The sequence below is a fragment of the Bos javanicus genome, chromosome 17 (assembly GCF_032452875.1).
Source record: "Bos javanicus breed banteng chromosome 17, ARS-OSU_banteng_1.0, whole genome shotgun sequence".
In the NCBI taxonomy this organism is placed as follows: domain Eukaryota; kingdom Metazoa; phylum Chordata; class Mammalia; order Artiodactyla; family Bovidae; genus Bos; species Bos javanicus.
In genome coordinates this window covers 16,272,876-16,296,863 of record NC_083884.1, presented here as the reverse complement: position 1 = coordinate 16,296,863, position 23,988 = coordinate 16,272,876, and the positions used below count along the sequence as shown (strand labels likewise).

General features: G+C 39.2%; 1 protein-coding gene across 5 annotated transcripts in view; it reads right to left on the bottom strand.

Moving 5' to 3' along the window:
* INPP4B (inositol polyphosphate-4-phosphatase type II B) overlaps positions 1-23,988 on the bottom strand; it is a 456,612-nt gene that overhangs the window by 101,634 nt on the left and 330,990 nt on the right. For all 5 annotated transcript variants that reach the window (XM_061384112.1, XM_061384115.1, XM_061384111.1 and 2 more), the window contains one exon: positions 21,365-21,524. In XM_061384112.1, coding sequence (XP_061240096.1) covers positions 21,365-21,524 — 160 coding nt within the window. The remainder of the gene's footprint in view (positions 1-21,364; positions 21,525-23,988) is intronic.

Sequence of the window (23,988 nt, the reverse complement as noted above, 5' to 3'; positions counted from 1 at the left end):
TATTCGATTACTGTTCTCAATGTGAATATGCAGACACATACACGTGGAAAACAAGTATCTCAATAAATCGACCCAGATGTATATCTTAAAAGATAACAGACTGAAAACCCATTTGGCTTTGTGTTGAGGTCTGCAAAAATGAATTTCTACTGAAGAATTCTCCAACACAGAATAAAGCCTGTGTGCAGTAGATGGCGCTGCTTTATCAGCCTGAAGTAAAACTACTTGGTCACTTACTCCATTCCGGTAACTGGTTTACACTCTTCTACGCATTTGCAAAGTTCCCAAATAGCAGGTACATGTTGTCTGGGCACCTAGCATCCTATTCTGTGTCAAGTGATCAATAACCTCGCCAAAAGTGTGATAAGCTCTTTCTATCAGAAAGTGGAAAATTAACTTATTCCCACCCCGCCTTGCAAGATACTAAGTGACAGCTCAAATTAAACAGAGCTGATGGTTTTTCTTAAGGATCTTTAAAAGAAGAATCTTCACAGATTTCTTCATCGGCATAATTTTTTTAGTCACTTCTAAACCTATCTTCACTCTAATTTAACCATTTGATTCCTAATCAGAAATGCAATGAGATTAAAAAAGAAAGAGATCCCCTGATCTAGTCCTACTAGAATAAAACTGAGGACCTGGAAAAATAAATAAATTCTAAGTCTAGAAGTGCCCTTAGGTATTTGACACTAACCACTTTCCAGTGTCTTTGCTTACTATAATTATATATACTTCTTATGACTAAAATTTAAGGAAAAGGACAATATACGAAAACAATGATGAATAAGAAAATTACAAGTTGGTGAGCAAGGCAGAATGTCTTAAAGATAGCAGTAAGCTTCCTATACAGAAGTATACATGAGAAAGCTAAAAGTACATTTTTTTTTCCTAGAAAAGAAGCAATTTAATTTTAGCAAATAAAGGTAAATCTCACTGGCAAATGCAAATTGCAACGACTTCAGGTTTTCTTCCCTGTTAATATTCACTCAGTGTAAATCTCAGGTTCTGAAATAGACACAATGGTGTGTGACAGGGCAGAGACAGGCTGAAGCAGTCAGTTCATAAAGGGCCTTTCTGCTTCAATGAGCATTCCAAATCACTCTGAGAAAGGCACAGCGAATGCTTAAGTTTGTTCCCTGAAAAATATTTTTGGGGTACAACAAAAAAAGCAGCAGCTCCTGACAACTCTGAGACCACTGTGACATCATCCCTTACGGCTTCCTGTCTCTCCGTACTTCACAATTTACATGGGGTTTATTTTGTCCTGATGGGAAAGTCGTTTTCTGGGATGGATGAAGATGGTGTTCATTCTGCGTGTTCTAGATTCAAGTAAGAAATCTTGAAATGAGATTCAGACTTATCTTTAAACAAGGAAAAGTGGTGCCTTTTATGTATGAGGGAACCTTCTGAAGCACTCTAAATTATTTATGTTTTCATGTGAGTGGTCTTACATGGGTGCATATTATATGCAAAAATTCATTAAGCTCTTCACTTAAGATGTATATACTTTTCAGTATGTGTTATAGCTCAATAAAAGGCTTTAAAAAAAATCTTGAAATGCACACATCCACTCTTTTGAGTTTAGCTTCCTCATGTTTCAGCTGAGATTATTACACACACACACACACACAAATATACACTCGTATGAAAAACCCAGAGACGCCAGGTAGCTAAGGGCTTGCCAACATGTAGTCACTGCGCCTACACCTCTCACAGAAGCTAACTGGCCCAGCAGACACTTAAGTGCCCGCATCATTGATTCTATCCCCTGGGCTCTTTTTAGTGACAGAGGAAAATATGAAGAGAATGTTTTAGTATCTCTATAAAAACTTGCTGAAACTCCTTAACCCTGAGACCAACAAGCAGAGTCTTTCCTCAGGAAAGCATAAAATGTGTGTGGCTTAGCTGAGCTTTTCCTGAGCTTTGTGAAGTGTGTTGGAAGTCGTCCAAGCAGAGCCTGTTTTCCAGCCCTTGACTCGCTTCTCTAACAGGATTCGAGTGAATTCACTGAAGGATTCAAAGGATGACGGCCGGGCGCCCCCTTCACCTCCTCCACACACCATCTACTTCCTGTACAGGATGTTCACGTCCTCTGAGCTCAATGGCTCTTATGTTGCTCAGGAGGAAAATAAAAGGGCCAAATTCCAACCGATGGTAGCAGAATATAATGTTTTCTTTCCAATTTCTGAGCCATTTTCTTCTCAGGTGCTCAGTCTCCTTCATTCACTGAAAATAATTAACTTCACAGAAGCTTGTAGCCAGTATTATTTTTGTTATCACAACTTTTCAGACATTGGGAAAAAAATGAAAAGCTCAAAGCTTGCCTGCCCATTAAACTTTATGCAAAGGGATAGGAGAAATATATGAGCCTGGCTCATAGGATTTACCTAAGTTCAGAAGATGATGAAATGCGGAGCAGAACAATTAGAATGGCCTTTAAGGAGGGTGATAAAATTCCCAAGGTTGTGAGAGGAACCCATTCCATAGCTGACAGGATTTTTAACAGGATGTCCAAACCTCAGGCAGCATAGAACTGGCAGTGGTTTCAAGGTTGGGGGCTGGGAGTGGGTATATCTCTGCCCATAGAGTCATCGATGGTTTTGAAGGGCCTCTGTTCTATATTAGGGCTCCCCAGTGGCACAATGAGAAAGAATCCACCTGCTAATGCAGGAGATGCCAATGACATAGGTTCAGTCTCTGGTTCAGGAAGATCCCCTGGAGTAGGAAATGCCAACCCACTCCAGTGTTCTTGCCTGAAAAATTCCATGGACAGGGGAGTCTGGTGGGCTACGGTCCATGGGGACACAGGAGCTAGACACAGCCGAGAACACAACTGAGAACACAACTGCTCTACATCGACTCAGAGATGGCTACCTGTGTGACCGGCTGTGTTTTGGGTACAGTTTTACAATGCGAATATCAGTGCTTGGAGGGATCAACTAATGATAAGGTTTCCTCTCCAGATACCTTACAGCAGGACTCCTTTGTATAATACACACGTGCAACTTTGGTCATAGACCCTAGACACCTGGCCATCAGAGGGCTCTGAATATCAGCTAAATCCTGGGTTATAGAACACAGAAATGAAGCTAATCCAGACAACAGATGAGTAATCAGGGAACGAGACACACCTGCTGAGGCCGAGCTGCCTAGAATGACGTCCCTGGCCACTAAGAATGCCCTCCTCCAAGTCTTCCTCACTCCATCTTCATGAATCATTTCCTGGCTCTGGTCCAGGAATTAAAAAAAAAAATCTATATTCATCTGTCTTCAACAAATGCTAAGCTGTCTTCCTTGTATCAATTTCCCCCTTTTTTTTCATTGCCCATCATGAGAAATACTGCATTTGTGGAGGACTGGCCACCAGGACCCCTTGATATTCACCCCCAAGGATGCTCATGTGCTTTCTAAAAAATGGTGTAATACTATCATCCCTCCATACCCACAGGTTCTACATCTGGCAATTCAACCAGCTACAGATGCAGAACCTTCAGACACAGAGGGTCAACTATATACTCATTTGTTAGACAAGTAGAACCTCTTCAGTATGAGGTCCTGGGGTGATACTAATATTAAAACTCATGACCACTACCCTCAAGGAGCTTAAAATACAGAAGAGAAAGTCTCAAGAGGTGTAAAGCAATGCCTTCAATATAAGGAGGGTATGATAAGTGCTGAGAAAGTTGGGACAAAACACATCCAGAGGGGTTAAGGGTTCAGAGGCAAGAGAATGCATCTCTGGTGAGAAGATCAAGTTCAGACAAGGTCCTGTTGCTTCCTGAACACGTGAAGGGAGAGCTATGCAGAGGGAGGTCAGAGAAGCTGCTTGGTATATAGGGAGTGAACACCAAAACAGTGAGTCTTTGTACAACAGTCGGGGAGGGATGTCTGGTTTGATGATGCCAAGTGCTGTAAACAGAAGCCATGAACTAACTTGGAGGAGGTCATAAGTGGGACTGGAGGGAAGAGGGGATGGAGCTAAGATGACAAAAAGACTTGGAAAAGGTAGGAATAAAGGGGAAGTAAGTATTGAATGACAACCCACGCCAGCATTCTTGCCTGGAGAATCTCATGGACAGAGGAGCCTGGTGGGCTACGGTCCATGGGGTCACAAAGAGCTGGACATGACTGAGTGACTAAGCAAACACACACATGAGTTGAGCTTGAAGCCATGATAAAAAACAATGGAAAATCAAGTGGACAGTCACCATGGTAGGCATAGGGAATGGAGTAAGTAGAAGTGGGGGGAGAAACAGGAAGATATAAATTTTAGGTGAACAGAGAGACCAAAGCTAAGAAACAAGGCCAAATCTAGAAATAATGCATGCATGTGTGCATGTTAAGTCACTTCAGTTGCATCTGACTCTTTGTGACTCTATGGACCATAGTCCAACAGGCTCCTCTGTCCATGGGATTCTCCAGGCAAGAATACTGGCTGCTGCTAAGTCGCTTCAGTAATGTCGGACTCTGTGCGACCCCATAGATGGCAGCCCACCAGGCTCCGCCATCCCTGGGATTCTCCAGGCAAGAACACTGGAGTGGGTTGCCATTTCCTTCTCCAATGCATGAAAGTGAAAAGTAAAAGGGAAGTCGCTCAGTCGTGTCCGACTCTTCGCGACCCCATGGACTGCAGGCTCCTCCGTCCATGGGATTTTCCAGGCAAGAGTACTGGAGTGGGGTGCCATCGCCTTCTCCGAAGAATACTGGAGTGGGTAGCAATTCCCTTCTCCAGGGATCTTCCTGACTCAGGGATCAAACCTGTGTGTCTTATGTCTCCTGCATTGGCAGGTGGGTTCTTTGCCACTAGCTCCACCTGGGAAGCCCCTGGGTATCAGGTAGGGCAAGGTTAATGGCAACCCTGGGAGGAAGATTCCATATAAATGCTGTGTCTTCCTTTGTCTCTAGTAGCAACAGTCTTAAAGGCACCAAAGGTATTCACACAAAGGGCAAAGATGCATCTTCAGATGTAATCATCATAGTGTCCAGTGAACTATGACCAAAGTAAGTGACTGATCGTGGTACCTTCCAGATGTATGAGAAATGACTGGACTGCCTGACTCCAGACAAACTGCCAGGGGAAGAACAAAGCAACCTTTTCTCACGTCAAGGAAACCTTGTTTGTTTAAATCCTGCCAGTCTGAGAACAATGTCATAAAACTTTCCAGTCTTGCTCTTAGCCAAACAGCAAAGGAAATGCATCAACTGCTACCCTGGTTAAACTTCTCATTTCAGAGCACAAAGTTGAAAGCTTGAAGTAAATTCTGCTAAGACAGTTTCCAGGAACTAGATCCATTAGTCAAACAAGCTCTGTATAGGTGGAAGCAAAAAAAAATTTTGAATCAGGGCTTATGCTGGAACAGGAAGAGTCACATGTTCACATTCCTTGGGCTTATTTTACCTTTTGACCCCTCAAAACTATAATCTCAGAACTCTGATCTACAAACATGCTGAAATTGAAGAGTAAGTTCATAGGTTATGAGTCAACAAGCAACCCCAAATCACCAATACATCTACAACAAAGAGCTCTTGTTATTTAAATTTTGTCCACTATCTGTGATTGAGAAGAGAGGGGTGGTGGAGAGTGAGTTGATAAAAGCTTGGTTAGAACACTGAGAGGACAGAAAATGAAACACATTTCTATCCTGAAGTGCACTAAGTGAGTGAGTAGTTTCCTAGTTAAGTTCAAGGCCAGTGGAATACACTGCACCCTTAGAAAATTATTTCTACAAATCCAACAAAGTCTAAAGTAAATAGATTCAACTTATAAGTGCTGAATAAGTAGGCAAGAGGGGCTTGCTTCCCCAGTGGCTCAGCAGGTAAAGAATCCTCCTGCAATGCAGGAGACACAGGAGACATGGGTTCAATTCCTGGGTCAGGAAGATCTCCTGCAGAAGGAAATGGCAACCCACTCCAGTATTCTTGCCTGGAGAATTCCACAGACAGAGGAGCCTGGTAGGCTACAGTCCAAAGGATCACAAAGACTCAGATATGACTGAGCGACTAAGGTAGGCAAGTAACCAACCAAACAATACTATTTCCCATCCGAAAGTGGAGAGTGAAAAAGTTGGCTTAAAGCTCGACATTCAGAAAACGAAGATCATGGCATCTGGTCCCACCAATTCATGGGAAATAGATGGGGAAACAGTGGAAACAGTGTCAGTCTTTATTTTTCTGGGCTCCAAAATCACTGCAGATGGTGACTGCAGCCATGAAATTAAAAGACGCTTACTCCTTGGAAGGAAAGTTATGACCAACCTAGATAGCATGTTCAAAAGCAGAGACATTACTTTGCCAACAAAGGTTCGTCTAGTCAAGGCTATGGTTTTTCCTGTGGTCATGTATGGATGTGAGAGTTGGACTGTGAAGAAGGCTGAGCGCCAAAGAATTGATGCTTTTGAACTGTGGTGTTGGAGAAGACTCTTGAGAGTCCCTTGGCCTGCAAGGAGATCCAACCAGTCCATTCTGAAGGAGATCAGCCCTGGGATTTCTTTGGAAGGAATGATGCTAAAGCTGAAACTCCAGTACTTTGGCCACCTCATCGAAGAGTTGACTCATTGGAAAAAACTCTGATGCTGGGAGGGATTGGGGGCAGGAGGAGAAGGGGACGACAGAGGATGAGATGGCTGGATGGCATCACCGACTTGATGGACGTGAGTCTGAGTGAACTCTGGGAGTTGGTGATGGACAGGGAGGCCTGGTGTGCTGCGATTCACGGGGTCGCAAAGAGTCGGACACGACTGAGCGAATGATCTGATCTGATTCTATATTATATGCCTCACATTTCCCACAAGGGAGATATGAATCTTTTTTTTTCCTTCTTTTGGTCTATCTCAGATTCTCTGTGGGTACGAGTATCATCAGATATATGAGAATGTGAAATATTTTTTTAATTGTGATTATGAATATGTGGCAACTGTTTCTGCATAAGGTACAATTCCATAGTAAATGTTTAAGAGATACTGAAGGGATTGATTTTCATGAAGTTATCTCATAATATTGCTAACTTGTATCTGATAAAACTTAACAGTTTGTGCAAAGGATGATTGCAAACACTTTATCTGTACAGATTTAAGATTAGCAATGCTTTCTCCTGGAAAGAATAGAAGCAGTGCAGAATCGTGATTCAGGGGACAAGGTACTCAACTTGGACCACCAGGGTCTGGATCCAGGCCCGGCCACTGGACTTGGCATGAAAGTACATGCAACGCCAACTGTCTGCCTCTTTATCCATTAAATGGGTAGGACTACTCCTATGAGGGTTGCAAGGGTAAAATGATAAAGGCAGCATCTTCAAAATAATTTTGGCACATATGATACAACCCCAAATTGTTGGCTACTATTTTTGTAAAGATGGGAACAAGCATTAAGTCATTTTGACATATGATCTGATGTCTGTCCACTCACCCACATTTCTTATGCTCTTTCTTCTCTCTTTTTTCCTAAATTATTTTTATTGAGGTATAGTTGCTTTACGACATAACATTAATTTCTGCTGAACAGCAAAGTGAAGTGCTGTTTGCATATATCCCTTTTTTTTTGGATTTTCTTCCCATTTACGTCACCACAGAGCATTGAGTAAGAGTTCTCTGAGCTACAGAGTTATCTGCTTTATACACAATATCAGTAATATATATATAATATAATTCTCCAAGCCAGGCTTCAGCAATATGTGAACTGTGAATTTCCAGATGCTCAAGCTGGTTTTAGAAAAGGCAGAGGAACCGGAGATAAATTGCCAACATCCGCTGGATCATGGAAAAAGCAAGAGAGTTCCAGAAAAACATCTATTTCTGCTTTATTGACTATGCCAAAGCCTTTGACTATGTGGATCACAATAAACTGTGGAAAATTCTGAAAGAGATGGGAATACCAGACCACCTGACCTGCCTCTTGAGAAACCTATATGCAGGTCAGGAAGCAACAGTTAGAACTGGACATGGAACAACAGACTGGTTCCAAATAGGAAAAGGAGTACGTCGAGGCTGTATATTGTCACCCTGCTTATTTAACTTCTATGCAGAGTACATTATGAGAAACGCTGGGCTGGAAGAAGCACAAGCTGGAATCAAGATTGCCAGGAGAAATATCAATAACCTCAGATATGCAGATAACACCACCCTTATGACAGAAAGTGAAGAACTAAAGAGCCTCTTGATGAAAGTGAAAGAAGAGAGTGAAAAAGTTGGCCTAAAGCTCAACATTCAGAAAACTAAGATCATGGCATCCGGTCCCATCACTTCATGGGAAATAGTTGGGGAAACAGTGGAAATGGTGGCTGACTTTATTTTTCTGGGCTCCAAAATCACTGCAGATGGTGATTGCAGCCATGAAATTAAAAGAAGCTTACTTCTTGGAAGGAAAGTTATGACCAATCTAGGCAGCATATTGAAAAGCAGAGACATTACTTTGCCAACAAAGGTCCATCTAGTCAAGGCTATGGTTTTTCCAGTGGTCATGTATGGATGTGAGAGTTGGACTGTGAAGAAAGCTGAGCGCCGAAGAATTGATGCTTTTGAACTGTGGTGTTGGAGAAGACTCTTGAGAGTCCCTTGGACTTCAAGGAGATCCAACCAGTCCATACTAAAGGAGATCAGTCCTGGGTGTTCACTGGAAGGACTGATGTTGAAGCTGAAACTCCAATACTTTGGCCACCTGATGCAAAGAGTTGACTCATTTGAAAAGACCCCGATGCTGGGAAAGATTGAGGGCAGGAGGAGAAGGGGACGACAGAGGATGAGATGGCTGGATGGTATCACAGACTCGATGGACATGGGTTTGGGTGGACTCTGAGAGTTGGTGATGGACAGGGAGGCCTGGTGTGCTGTGGTTCATGGGGTCACAAAGAGTCGATCAGACACGACTGAATGACTGAACTGAACTGAATATATAATATATATATGTGTGTGTGTGTTAATCCCAATTCATCCCACCCCTGCCTTTCCTCCTTGGTTTTCATGTTTGTTCTCTATGCCTGTCTTCTCTCCTATTTCTGAGGATGAACTATTTGTTCTCTAGCTAAGACCAGCTCCTCTACCTGTATACACCAGATCATCCCTACTCTCACTACTGAGGGTATCACTCAAGCAGTTCCTTCCCCTGCCTCCAACATCATCAATATTTCTTTGTTACTGGATTGTTCCCATTAGGACACATGGCTATCATCCCATCTTTAAAAAATAATCCTCTCTTGACCCTACTTCCTCTATAGATTCCACCCTATTTCTCTGCTTCCTTTCATGCTGAAAGTTCTCAGAGGGTTGTTCATAAATGCTGTCTCCAGTTCCTTTTCTTCTTTTCCTCTTAACCTTCTCTACTGAGGCTTTAATCCCTTTGTATTCTAGTACAGCTACTCTAATCAGCATCATCAATGTCTTCCATGCTGCAAAATCCAAAGTTGCTTCTCAGTCATCATTTTCCTTACCTACCAGCAGCACTGGGTAGATGGATCCCTCCTTTGTTGAATACCGTCTAACCCTAGATTTCAGGATGTTATACTTGTTAACCTCCTAAGTCACTCATCACTCCTTATCCAACTTTGAGGTCGGCTCCTCTGCTTGTTAACATCAGGTTGTCCCCATTTGTGATCTGTAGGTCATTTCTCTTTTCTCTGAAAACTCAATTCTTTTTTTTTTTTTTTGCTGACGTTATTCAGTTCCATGGCTTTAAATTACCTGCTGCTATTGCTGCTGCATCACTTTAGTCGTGTCCGACTCTGTGCGACCCCATAGACGGCAGCCCACCAGGCTTCCCCATCCCTGGGATTCTCCAGGCAAGAACACTGGAGTGGGTTGCCATTTCCTTCTCCAGTGCATGAAAGTGAAAAGTGAAAGTGAAGTTGCTCAGTCATGTCCGACTCTAGTGACCGCATGGACTGCAGCCTACCAGGCTCCTCTGTCCATGGGATTTTTTAGGCAAAAGTGCTGCAGTGGGGTGCCATTGCCTGCTAGCAATTCCCAATTTTAGACCATTTATCTAACCCTCTCTCCTGAATTTCAGATTTTTATATCTAACTGCATACTTGATATTTCCATGGTAAACTTAAGATATTCGAAGAGAACATGTCCCTATTCCTGACTACAAAACTTGTTCTTTCCAGAGTCCTTGCCAGCTAGTCCACAGCCACCCCATCCTTCAGCTCATTCCTGACTTCTCCCTTCTCTCATTTTCCCATCCAAACCATCAGAAAACTCTGTTGGCACCACTTTCAAAGTACAGAACCCAGCTACTTTTCATCATGTCCAGGCTATTTTTCTTAGTCCAGGCTACTACCATCATGTCTCAGTTAGAGAATTATATTAGCTTTCTAACTGGTCTATACCTGGTTCTATCCTAATCTACAGTCTAGTCTGAACATAACAGCCTGGGTGTTAAAATCTGTCAAATCAGGTTAGTCTTCTGCTCAAAACCCTCCAACTGCTTCTGGATTTTCTGAGTAATAGTCAAAGTCAATAGAAAGGCTTTAAATTATTTAAACTCATCTTCTACTCTCTCCCCTTAACTTTTCATATTCAAGCCAAATGAGCTTCTTTGCTGTTGTCTGATTGTGGAAAGCACACGTATGCCTCAAGGCTTTAGCATTAGCTGTTTTCAATACTTAATATATCCTTATCCTAGGTATCCATACGGCTCATTCCCTTACCTCCTTGTGTCTTTGTTCAAACATCAACTTTTCAATGAAGCTTGCTCTATTAAATGTCAACAATATTCTGAAACCCTTTTACTTCGCTCTGTATTTTTCCACAGAACGTCACTTTTAACATATTAGGCAATGTCTTTCTTTCTTATGGTATTTTTTATGTTGAGAGACATGAAAAGAATATAAAATTCAGGAGGTCACGTGTTTTGTCCATTTTGTCCATTACTATATCCTGGTGTCTAGAATAGTGCCTGACATGGAGTAGATGCTCAACCAAAATATGCTGAATGATTGAAAAGAAAGAAAAAAAAATTCACAAATAATGTGACATCTTATTATCATAGAACTTCAGAACTGGGAGAGATTTTTAAAAATTGCAGACGATCTTTATTTTACCAACAAAGAAAGTGAGGCCCAGAGAATTTAAGTGACCTGCCAAAGGTCATGTAGCCAAATAAATAAATTGTGGACTTGGCAAGTACAATATCTTGGTTCTGAGTCAAGTGTTATTTCGTTACATCATAAGTCACTGCACAATTTTTAAGGGAAATAAGATTAGTTTTATGAGAAAACTGAATGCTCAAAATGTACCATTATAATTGGAATTCTAAGTTTATAATATGTTATCTTTTTTACTTTTACCGAATATTTAAAAAATTTTTAAGTGTATTTTACAAGTTGTTTTGCTTGCTGGCCTGAGTTTTAAAGCCCCTCATTCATTGATTTTTTTCTTTCCAATGAAATTCTAAATATTCATGTGCAGAAATCATTGAATCCAGGAGTATTAATATATAAACCTGTTGATGAAAATGATGCTTTGCACTTGTATATTTATACTTTACAAAGTAAAATAGACTTGTTACACATTATAAAACCACTTAAATAATTCTCATGTTAAGTGCAAGTTCTGAGGATATGATGATTTTCAGGTATGTATGCATAAATACTATAGTAGGAAATGGCAACCCACTGCAGTATTCTTGCCTGGGAAATCGCATGGACAGAGGGGCCTGGCAGGCTACAATCCATGGGGTTGCAGAGTCAGACACGACTGAGCACAGCCAAGCAGCAGCTTGCATAGATATGCACGTACATTTGGAAATACTGAGAAAACTAAGCATTTCTTGTCTAGTAGCAGTGCAGATCAGGGTGATTCAGCCTTTACTCCACAGTGTTAGCCTCTGAATTATGTTAGGCTCTGGAGATTCAGAGGAAAAAAAAAAAATACTTGGCATATTCTCTCATAGAGCCAAGTCTAGTAGGAGAGATAACATTTAAAATAGTATTTCCAATAAATCAGAAATACAGAGGCTGCAAACCAGTGGCCCAGGAACAGCTTCATTTGACCCTCAAATGTATTTTATTTGGCCTTCCTCCCATTATAATTATTTAAAAAAAAACTATTATCAACTTTTAAAAATTGGGATATTTTATACAAAAATTCAGATTCACTTGAAAAATCAGAAGATATGGTAACTTTAGATCCACGTTCCCATATGGGAATGACTGGCTGGAGCTGGAGTGGTGGCCCTCTTTTGAAGGGATATATTCTTCCTAGTTTGTTCCAGTGTCCATCAGTTTCAGCTGGCTCATTCAGGTGAACTTGATCATTATCATGCATGATGTCTGTGGGACTCTGTACTTGCAATCCTTGTAGAAAGCATGATTCTATAATTTGCAGAATTCAATGAAAAAATAAAATTATGAGACTTCTGCTTAAAAAGCAGTAAGCAAGGTTTTTTCTTTCTTCCTCAGTAGTATCTCTCTGGCCTGTCATGGTGATTTCCATTTACTCTTTTGTGTCATACTCCTTTAGGCATGGTGATAGCCTGTGAGCAGATCTTCAAAGGCACCTAGTCTGCCTCTCCAGCACTTGCACCCTGGCCCCTTGGTAGGTATGGGTGGGAACGGGAGATGGTCATTGGGCTGGGATAAGAATGGGGAAGCTGGGCAGGCACTGGAGAACCAGGGGGGCAGAACTGGAGATGAAGTAAGTCTCCATGTCCCAGACACAGCCTTCTCCACACTACTGGTCTTTATTCACAACAACACAGCTAACATTATTAAAAAGGCGTGATGACCACAGAGCTTAAACCCATGGCACAGGGCCCTGCTGAGAGGAATCTGTGCACTTGCCCTGCTCCCATGCTTGTAATGCCAGCTGTGGCCTGAAAGATCAGAAAAGACATCTCAGAGGATAAAAAGTTTGAGCCTGTGGATGGTAGAGATGGGCAATCCTTTGAAAGCCCAGCACTGAAAAGCATAAGATGAGATCTCAAAAGAGTCCAGTGTGACTGGATAAGAAAGGATGAAGCAGGATGAGACAAAGACGGCCGAGCACCATGAAGAGACACGTGGGAGTCTGGGAGTTTAGGGCCTTGTAAGATAGGGAGAGACATAAGCAACAAGTGAAGCATTAGCTATGACCACCTGGAAAACCATTAATCAAATATTACTGGCAAACATAAAGGAAAGTAAACTTACATGCAAAACCGCTCTTAAAATTTTATACTTATGGCTGATTCATATTGTACGTCAGAAACCAATACAACATTGTAATCATCCTCCAATTAAAAAAAATATTAAAGGTAAAAAAGTAAGCATTCCTTTTCACCAGTTATTCTGCACACCCAATTCTTTTCAACAAATTCAATCAGGAATCACTCGCCTGGATGTGAATCCTTGCTCAGTTATCTACCAGCTCTGTGATCTTAGAAGCAGTGCTCAACTTTCTCATCTATAAAATGGGAATAAAAACAATATCCCCTGTAAGTTTGTTGTGAGATTGAAGGGAGGGATGGATGGAAAGTTTAGCAAAGTATATGTCATATAAACGTGACTGCAGTTAGTTTTAACTACTAAAGTGATTATTTCCTCTCTTTGGATGCCTTTGTTTAGTATCCAAGTTGCATTTGATCTTCATCCCTTGGTGCTTCCAACTCCTCAGTTGAAGGCAGTTTCCATGCCCCAAGGCTCAGCAAGATAGATTTTGCTCATCTTTTCTTATTCTTTCTCTTTTCATTTTCTCCAGTTTCATCTATCTATCTGCTGAGGACTCCCAAATGTATACTTCCTCTTCTATGTTCTTTATCTTGCAGAAGCTGTCTTTGGAAAATCTCTGTGTGTCTTCTTTCAAATCAACTGTTTATCCACAAGATGTCAAGAACAGGGCAGTGACTAAATGTGTTTCTAGATACAGTGCCTGGTATAGGATAGATGTTCAAATAGTATCTATTGAATGAATGAAGGGATCTTCCTCTTTGTTTTTCAACTAACATATATTTGGTGTGTCTCTTCCATAAGGCTTAATGTCATGAACTATTTTAGATATAGCAGTGTCAACTGATTAATCGTTCTAGTCATTAATTATTTCCAGTGTATTAGGAAGATAGTTACTGTGGCCGACCAAAGATATAAGATACAACATGGGAGATTTGCTTAAAATAAACAAACAAAAAGCCTTGGATTTGTCCCTATTTGGAGGATGGAGTACCTTTTTCAGATGACTTATCTTTGGCATTAGCAAGCTATGGATTATAAGTGATAATAAATTATTGGAATAAAATAAGTTCTTGGTAGTTATCAGACAATTTTGTTAACTGGAGGCAGCGGGAAATATAGTAGAAGATGTGGGAGGAAAAGTGAATTCTCAGGTCCCACAAGGAGTGTGTCTGAAAGTTAAAGGAAAACTATGACTTGGGAAAGGACAGGAATCTAACCACTAGTAAGTGAACTAAGTCTGTGATGTGCCTGATATTTACCACCTTTGTATGAAGAAAAAGTGATGACTTGAAGGCAAACTGGGATCATTAGGAAAAACTACGTCAGGGGAACTTCATATTCTTTTTGGCAGAACTTATAGCTGGGTAGATGAGGGGAAAAAAGTATTCAATGACATAGGGTATTTGGCCGTTCACAGGGCACGTCATGATACCCTTGTGAAAGACAGAGAAATACAGGCCATCCAATAACATGAATGGATCAACGTATAGCTGGATGAACACATGTTCCCAGAGTAGTGATTAACTAGTGTATTTCAGTGCATGCAATTCTTTTTTGTAATGTGCCTCAAGGATCTATATTTATCTCCGCTTTCTCATCATTTTAATCTGTTGCTTCTGTGAGTAGATAGGAAACGTTTATAGCATGTGAATAAAATAAACCTTAGTAGGGCAGGAGGCATGATGGATGAAAGAAACAGGTATTTTTCAGCATGTACTCAAAAGTGTATTATATTACAGTCATGGGTTTAGATATCAATCTCTTCGGTAGAATTGAGACAGACCGGGTCTTAATCTTCTTGTGCCCCTAATATTTCAAAATGTCCAGTGCATAGTGATGCTTAAATATTACTTGAATTTTGAGAAGCCTGAGGGATAGGTCCAATTTAGCAAGGTTTATGGATTTCAATGGAGTTATTAGTGAAAGTTGCTCAATCATGTTCAACTCTTTGCAACTCCATGGACTGTACAGTCCAGAGAATTCTCTAGGCCAGAATACTGGAGTGGTTAGCCTTTCCCTTCTCCAGGGGACTTTCCCAACACAGGGATCGAACCTAGGTCTCCCGCATTGCAGGTGGATTCTTTACCAGCTAAGCTACAAGGGAATAGTTAATAAAACTTAAATATCATTAATAGAATAGTATGTAAAAGTAGAGAGGCAGTCCTGTGATACACTGTGAAAGTGAAGTCACTCAGTCATGTCCAACTCTTTGTGACCCCGTGGACTGTAGCCTACCAGGCTCCTCTGTCCATGGGATTTTCTAGGCAAGAGTACTGGAGTGGGTTGCCATTTCCTTCTCCAGGAGATCTTCCCAACCCAGGGATCAAACCCAGGTCTCCTGCATTGCAGACAGACGCTTTACCCTCTGAGCCAACGGGGAAGTCTCATATTACACTGTACTTGATGCTATACCTTTGAAAAGTGAAAAGTGAAAGTGTTAGTTACTCAATCATGTCTCTTTGTGACCCTATGGACTGTAACCCACCAGGCTCCTCTGTCTATGGAATTCTCCAGGCAAGAATACTGGAGAGTGTTGCCATTTCTTTCTCCAAGGGATCTTCCAAACCCAGGGATCAAACCCAGGTCTCCTGCATTGCAGGTTCGTTACCAACTGAGCCACCTGCTTATAAATATGTATAAATGTACAAAAATAAGAGGACAATCTTATTTGTTAAGAAAAAATACGAATATACATCAGCATGAGAGTTTGGAACGGTTATTCTATTACTCGTTCTCAGAATGTACAGAAAGATTTTCTTCTCTCACCTCTATCTGCAGTAATCCTGAAAAGAAATTTATGAAGTAAGATATAGTGCAAAATTCTAGATCTAAAATAAAAAACCTCCAAAACTACAGGTTTAAAACATTATTAAACTGATACACTGTATAGAGAAAAATCTACAAGTTGAAAAGAGAAATATCTGCAGTTATAGAGGAACATTAAAAAATGAATAAAGGTATCAAAAATTCAGAAGACCATCTGTTTAACCAACAAAGAAACACGAATTATGATTATAATGTAAAAATACAAGATGATGGTAAAGAAAGAAAAACTGACTATCATAAGGTTAATTATGAGATTTCAAAACATATCCCAATATAAAACACAACAGTCAAAAGCACATGAACAAAATTTGATTAAATTGATTGATTAATTGATCAGAAATTGACAATTATTTTGTTGATTAAAATATTTGCAGAACTGAACTATAAGGAAAAAACTAATGTGAGGAAAACAATCACTCATAGATGACGTGGCAAGAAATGCCTATCAGTATTTAGCACATCACACATAACAGTAAACTCTAGATGACTCAAATCACTCACTAAATCAATTTATTAATTAACTGTAAAATGAAAATAATGTAATGACTTTTCCACCACAGCTATGGACTGAGGATAAATGTGGTGTTATTGAGGAAATGGATTTTATTATCAAAAATATTATTTTGAAATCCAGTATTAAGTTACATAATGTGCATATGCATGCATATTCAGTCATGTCTGACTCTTTTCAACCCCGTGGACTGTAGCCCACCAGGCTCCTCTGTCAGTGAAATTTTCCAGACAAGAACACTGGAGTGGGCTGCCATTTCCTACTCCAGGGGAATCTTCCTGACTCAGAGATCAAACTCGCATCTCTTGAGTCTCCTGCACTGGCAGGCGGATTCTTTACTGCTGCACCACAATATCAAGACACAAATAATTAGAAACTACAATATGACAATTTTCGTCCAAAATGGCATGAAATCACTGAAAATATCTAAGGCTGGTAAGATAAGAGTGCTTGTAGGTACTGCTGTTCAGAGTACCTATTGTTACAAAGAATCATTAAAACATCCCCACCCAACTAAATGTTGGTTTCTAAATGCTATTCTCCAAAAAAGAAACCAGGGTTCCTTGGAAACTAGCTGAACCACAAGCTGGGGCAGATACAGATGAACCTAGAGCAAGCTTTTTTATGAAGCCGGAGAATAAGAGAGTGAATAAAATGTAAAAGTAAGTGAGAAACGAAATACATAGTCTAATGCAAGAGAAGCTACCAAAAGGCCACCAAGAGCTCCTACTAGCTAGCCCGTGAACAATTTGAACCCCAAATAAATAATAACATAAGAGGCATATAAACCAAAGGATAAAATAAGTATTCATGAGTCCACATTGATATCAACAAGTCATTATATAAATAAATACATGGGAGAGAAGGAATAACTCTTCCTTATAAAATAATTCCACTTGCAGCAATCTGACTTACAGGAAAATTTCTGAGATGTAGTTAAAGATTTTCATGTTCAAAGATGCTTACATGTTAAATGCAGCATTATAATATTAATTAAATACCTAAAAGAGTGGTTTCTCTTTTGATGAAATAGTTTATCATCATTATCATCTCATTATTTCCAGACAATGTTTGTGAGGAAATACTCATAATGATATGCAGTATATCAAGAAGCACATCTATATTTATACTGTGTACAGCAGTTTGGTCACAGTGTATGTGTGTGTCTAAACATATATTCAAAATGTGTGTCTAACAGAAATAAAGTGAAAATTGTGCATAATCCTATTTCTTTTTCTTCTCAAATTTTTATAATTATCTTTTTCTAATAAAAGTTTGAAATGCAGTTAAATTGAGAACATATCCTTACTGAATGTATATCTCAAGATGGTTTTAGAAAAGGCAGAGGAACCGGAGATCAAATTGCTAACATCCTCTGGATCATCAAAAAAGCAAGCGAGTTCCAGGAAAACATCTATTTCTGCTTTATTGACTATGCCAAAGCCTTTGACTGTGTGGATCACAATCAACTGTGGAAAATTCTGAAAGAGATGGGAATACCAGACCACCTGACCTGCCTCTTGAGAAACCTATATGCAGGTCAGGAGGCAACAGTTATAACTGGACATGGACCAACAGACTGGTTCCAAATAGGAAAAGGAGTACGTCAAGGCTGTATATTGTCACCCTGCTTATTTATCTTATATGCAGAGTACGTTATGAGAAACGCTGGGCTGGAAGAAGCACAAGCTGGAATCAAGATTTCCGGGAGAAATATCAATAACCTCAGATATGCAGATAACACCACCCTTATGGCAGAAAGTGAAGAGGAACTAAAAAGCCTCTTGATGCAAATGAAAGAGGAGAGTGAAAAGGTTGGCTTAAAGCTCAACATTCAGAAAACTAAGATCATGGCATCCGGTCCCTTTACTTAATGGGAAATAGTTGGGGAAACAGTGGAAACAGTGTCAGACTTTATTTTTGGGGGCTCCAAAATCACTGCAGACATAATTGCTTACTCCTTGGAAGGAAAGTTATGACCAATCTAGACAGCATATTCAAAAACAGAGACATTACTTTGCCAACAAAGGTCTATCTAGTCAAGGCTATGGTTTTTCCAGTGGTCGTGTATGGATGTGAGAGTTGGACTGTGAAGAAAGCTGAGTGCCGAAGAATTGATGCTTTTGAACTGTGGTGTTGGAGAAGACTCTTGAGAGTCCCCTGGACTGCAGGGAGATCCATCCAGTCCATCCTAAAGGAGATCAGTCCTGGGTGTTCATTGGAAGGACTGATGTTGAAGCTTAAACTCCAACACTTTGGCCATCTGATGCGAAGAGCTGACTCATTTGAAAGAACCCTGATGCTGGGAGGGATTGGGGGCAGGAGGAGAAGGGGACGACAGAGGATGAGACGGTTAGATGGCATCACGGACTCAATAGACATGAGTTTGGTGGACTCTGGGAGTTGGTGATGGACAGGGAAGCCTGGCATGCTGCAGTTCATGGGGTGGCAAAGAGCCAGACACAACTGAGTGACTGAACTGAACTGATCTCAAATATTTTTTTCTGAAATAGTTAAGGGGGTAGTATATGCAAACTGCAACTTTAGCTTGTTTGCTTCATAGTTCAGAAAGCCATTATTAATTTCTCTGCTGCATTGTTTAATGTGACAAAGTTAGGGTAGAAACTAAAAGTGCATTTTTCCTAAATTAAGAGGAAGATTAAAATAAATTAATAATAAGTATTATTTTTATTATTTAATAAGAATACACTTTACTTAAACAACTGATAATAATCCCACTTAAATATGCAATAACATCCATCACATATTTAATATATTTTAAGTATACTTGAGCACACATTCATTTGCAATACATCACATTTATATTTGTTAATCATCCCTTTTATGAACCAATATCTTTACCAAAACATTCTGTTGTGCATTCTATACACAATCATCCAGCACATAAAATGTTAACAGCTTTCACTTTAGAATTATTTGATAATACTACATTATCTAATACTATATAATAAATTATCCAATACTAAATAATTTTCAGACCAAAGTATGTATTTAATTTTATAAATTTAAACAGTGTCTTATCTCCTAAAAAACATTTATAACTCAAAAAAGAATGAATGAAATCAACATGGAAAATAAGATATTAATAAAAAGTAATAAAAATAATGAAATAAATTATAGGACACTGTGTTATAATTTGACTCCAGCCATCCATAAAACTGATCTAGTTATGAATTCACTTTAGGAGCAAATTCTACATGGTTTTTAGGCTATATCCAAAGAATATCTTACATTCAAATGAAAGTGATTCATCTAATTTTACAGATGACTTACCTACCAAATATTTTTACTTTTTAAATGGAAACTGATTGCACAGATACGATCTTCTGATAAAATACAAGATACAAATAAATGCATAATTTCCAATACTTTGGAACTCTGTTCTCGTCAATAAGCAGTTTTCTGCAACATCAAAAAATGTGGCTAAATTCAGTATCCCTTAACCTCTTAATCTTACTCTGTTCCAAGTGCCTTGAACACTTAATGGACAGAACAAATCACTAATATGGATTCTGCTTCTTTACCTCATTTTCCAGAGCACAGCACAGTGCCTGGCTCATTGCTGATGGTCAATAAATATTCAGTTAAAGAAAACTGAAGTATACTATTTCTTTTTGACATAAATTATGACAGGCTTTCATTTTGATTCATGTGAAGTTATGAATCTGGACCAGCTTCATTAATAAAATTGATGTTATTAAAAAAGAAAATCCCCATATACAGTTAAATCAAGTAGAACATAAAAAAAAAAAATCAGCGTAAACTTCCCACCTAAGTGAATGTAATATGGAGGATGAGAACCATCTACAGTAAGAAAACTTTAGAAAGTCACTGTTGATGAATGTGATTTAGAAATGGTTCTACTGTTAATCAGGTGATGAAAGATTGATGTTTCCTGTAATTAAACTCCTGATGAAAATGTGAGTAATAAAAAAATCAGCAAAACAAATTGAGAAAACAATTTAATTTGATAAGCAGCCATATTTTCTTATACTCATTTTCCTTAAGGAAAAGGGAAAGCAGATTTTAGAAGAGGGTAGGGCAATGCTTTTTATCTCCAAACACTCAAGAATCTGGCTGGAATGACTCTAGGAGCAAGTCTTTCTATAATAGAGAAGTGCAGATATCTGTCTTAGTTTTTGTTGGCAAAATTAATCAAATTAACAAAAAAATTTTAACAAAAGAAGCCATATTTGCTAGTCAACCTTGTAATAAGACACCTTTGAAAGTATCTGTCTCTGTCTCTATACATAGATCTATGTGTGTGTGTGTCTACTGTGACATATGTATGCATCACTGCATGTGCCTATACATGTATCTATGAAAACTTAAGCTTCATGAAAATGTCTTTGGAATAACACACAAACACATTCTTCTTACATGGAATTAAGACTTCTTCATGTTTTTGAAATAATTCACACATTCACTCCCTCAGAATAAGGTGAACAGCATTTTACCATATCACCTTCTTTTCAGAAGCCTTTTTAAGATGCTGCATCCTGATAGTCCTCAAAGTTTCTAAGCGTTTTCAGAGGCTTGTTTTTCTTCCTAATAAAATTTTGGAGGAATGTGTATAAAAGTAGATTAAACTATATCAGACTCTTTAAAAGAAAACAGTGCTCTCCTTTCAAGAGGGTTTTTATGTAGTTTAAAAAAAAAAAAATGAGCATTGCAAGCAGTTCTGAAAACACAACCGAGATGCAATTTGATAAATAGCCTTCCGTCACCCCAGCCAGAGCAGTGGAAAAGCACACTATCAGCACTTTCATCAAAAGCACTATTGACTCCTCTTTTTTCTATCTCATTTTATCTTGGCTTTCTCATTTTGTTTACTCAGTCAATGATTGGAAAAAAAAATGATTCCTTACCCTTTGGATGAGTTATGATGGAGTCCACTGGAGAAGAGTCCTTTTCTACATCTTTGCTGCTGGTGCTGCTTCCCTCGCCACCACTCTCTCTTTCGATCAGTTTATCCACCATTGCAATAATGCAGTTCAGGCTCTTCCCCACACTGGCCCACACCCTGTCCTGAAAAGAGCATGAGTATCACTATGGATCTGTATTGCAAAACCAAGACGAGGCAAAATCAGATGAATCCACTTGAGAACAGCAGGAAGAGGAACAATCATGCAGACTGAGTGACTCTAATCCCCCCATTCATTTGGCCAAATTATGCATAGACAAGAAATCTATTTTCTCTTAATAAAGCATAAATCAAGTGCTATGATCTTTCTATTTAGGTCATTGTTTTCGCCCTGTCATAAAGCAATGAGGAACTATCGTACAACGTGGATCCCTAATTGAGCACAAATTACCTTTTACACTGGAGATATCTATTTTATTTATCAATAATTAGTATGAAAGCAAAGACTCACCAATATTTTAAAATAATGACTGCTGCTTGCATTCAAATTTCTTATTTTTCTTTTTATTGTGATAATATAGACATAATGCAAAGCTGACCATTTTTTTAGCTATAAAATAGTCAAATATATTTTATTTATTTATTCTTTTACTTTACAATATTGTATTGGTTTTGCCATACATCAACATGAATTTGGGAGAATGGCATTGAAACATGTATAATATCATATATGAAACAAATCGCCGGTCCAAGTTCAATTCATGATACTGGATGATTGGGGCTGGTGCATTTTAACCATTTTTAAGCATATCATTCAGTGGCATTCAGTATTGATACATTCACACTGGTGTGCAGCTATCATCACCATCTGGCTCCAGCAATTTGTACCCTGTAACATGAATTGTCCATTCATCCATTCACCCAACGCTGGCAACCACCACTGTAATTTTTGTTGCTATGAATCTGACGACTCTAAGAATTAGAAGTTCTTAAAGTGTGGTCTTCAGATCATCCTCACAGAATGACCTAGAGAATTAAAATGCATATCCGTGGGAGTCACCAAGCCAACCAGAACAGTTTCAGATGAACAGGTACACACTGCGTATATAACACAAATTATCAACAAGGACCAACTGTATAGCACGGGGAACTCTACTCAGTATTCTGTAATGGCCTACGTGGGGAAAAACCTGAAAAGAATGGATATATGTATAACTGAATCACTCCGCTATATAACTGGAACTAACACAACACTGTAAGTCAACTCTATCCCAATATAAAATAAAAATTAAATTAAAAAAAAAGAACCATTGGGAACACTAAGTTGAAATTTCAATAAGCTCTTTAGGTGCTCAGAAATGAGATGATTTTCCAGTAGGAGTCCAATGACCCAATGACATGGTTTCTACAAAAGTTCTTGGTAAGTTTATTGCAATTTGGCAAAATCACATCCTACCCTTGCTGGCTTTTCTAAATAAATCATACTTGCTTTTCATAACCCTCTATCGTGAGTACAAAATATGATGTTAATCACAAGTAATCATAGCCAATTTTTTCTCTAAATACAGATCATTCCTCCCAAGAATTAAAAGCACATTTATTTTGCTTTTAATGGAAGCTGATAAATCCATAAATTGTATCATCTTCTGCCTAGTACCTGAAAAAATGAAATTTTGAGAGCTAAAAAGCTCATCACTTCCAGGAGGCAATGCTGGAGAAATGTAAGCAAGCTGAGTTTGTGACATCACTCACTGAGATTTGGTGAGGAGTTTATATTCCAGATCATATAACCAAACTGTGCTCTGCTGTGCTATGCTTAGTCACTCAGTTGTATTTGACTCTTTGTAACCTCATGGACTGTAGCTCGCCAGGCTCCTTTGTCCATGGGATTCTCCAGGTAAGAATATTGGAGTGGGAAGCCATGCCCTCCTCCAGGGGATCCTCCCAACCCAGGGATAGAACCCAGGTCACCCACATTGCAGGCAGATTCTTTATCATCTGAGCCACCAGGGAAGAGCAAAAATACTGGAGTGGGTAGCCTATCCCTTCTCCAGATGATCTTCCTGACCCAGGAATTGAACCGGGTCTCCTGCATTACAGGTGGATTCTTTACCAGGGAACTTTACCAGGTAGCTTTATCAGCTATCAGGGAAGCCCATAACCAGACAAAATGGTCCCTGTTCTGAATATGCCTTAATCACCACCATCAACCTTATTTTTCAGACTATAATTTGAAAAATGAAGCAATTCTCCAGCTAATACTGTGGACAAACTGTTACTGAGGAAAAAAGGAGGAAAGAATTTCTCTTAATTTTTAGATTAGCTCTGTAGAGGAGATAGGCTTTCAGCTCTCTTCCTGTTACTCATGATGAGAGAAATTTTATGTTTTGATCAAAGATGAGTAGTAGTGCACGCTGACTTTCTTATGTAAAGGCATATAAAGGATGGATCAACTGCTCTTAATCACATCTTTGAGGAGCACGAACAGAAGGGTATATAAGAGGATGATTTTGCATTCTACACCTAGCCATTGTTCTTCTTCCTTTATAGATGCCTCAGGTTATACAATTCTGCTGTGAGAAAAAAGTCAGCTTTGCAGCCAGTACAGAGATCTTCACTGGCACGAAG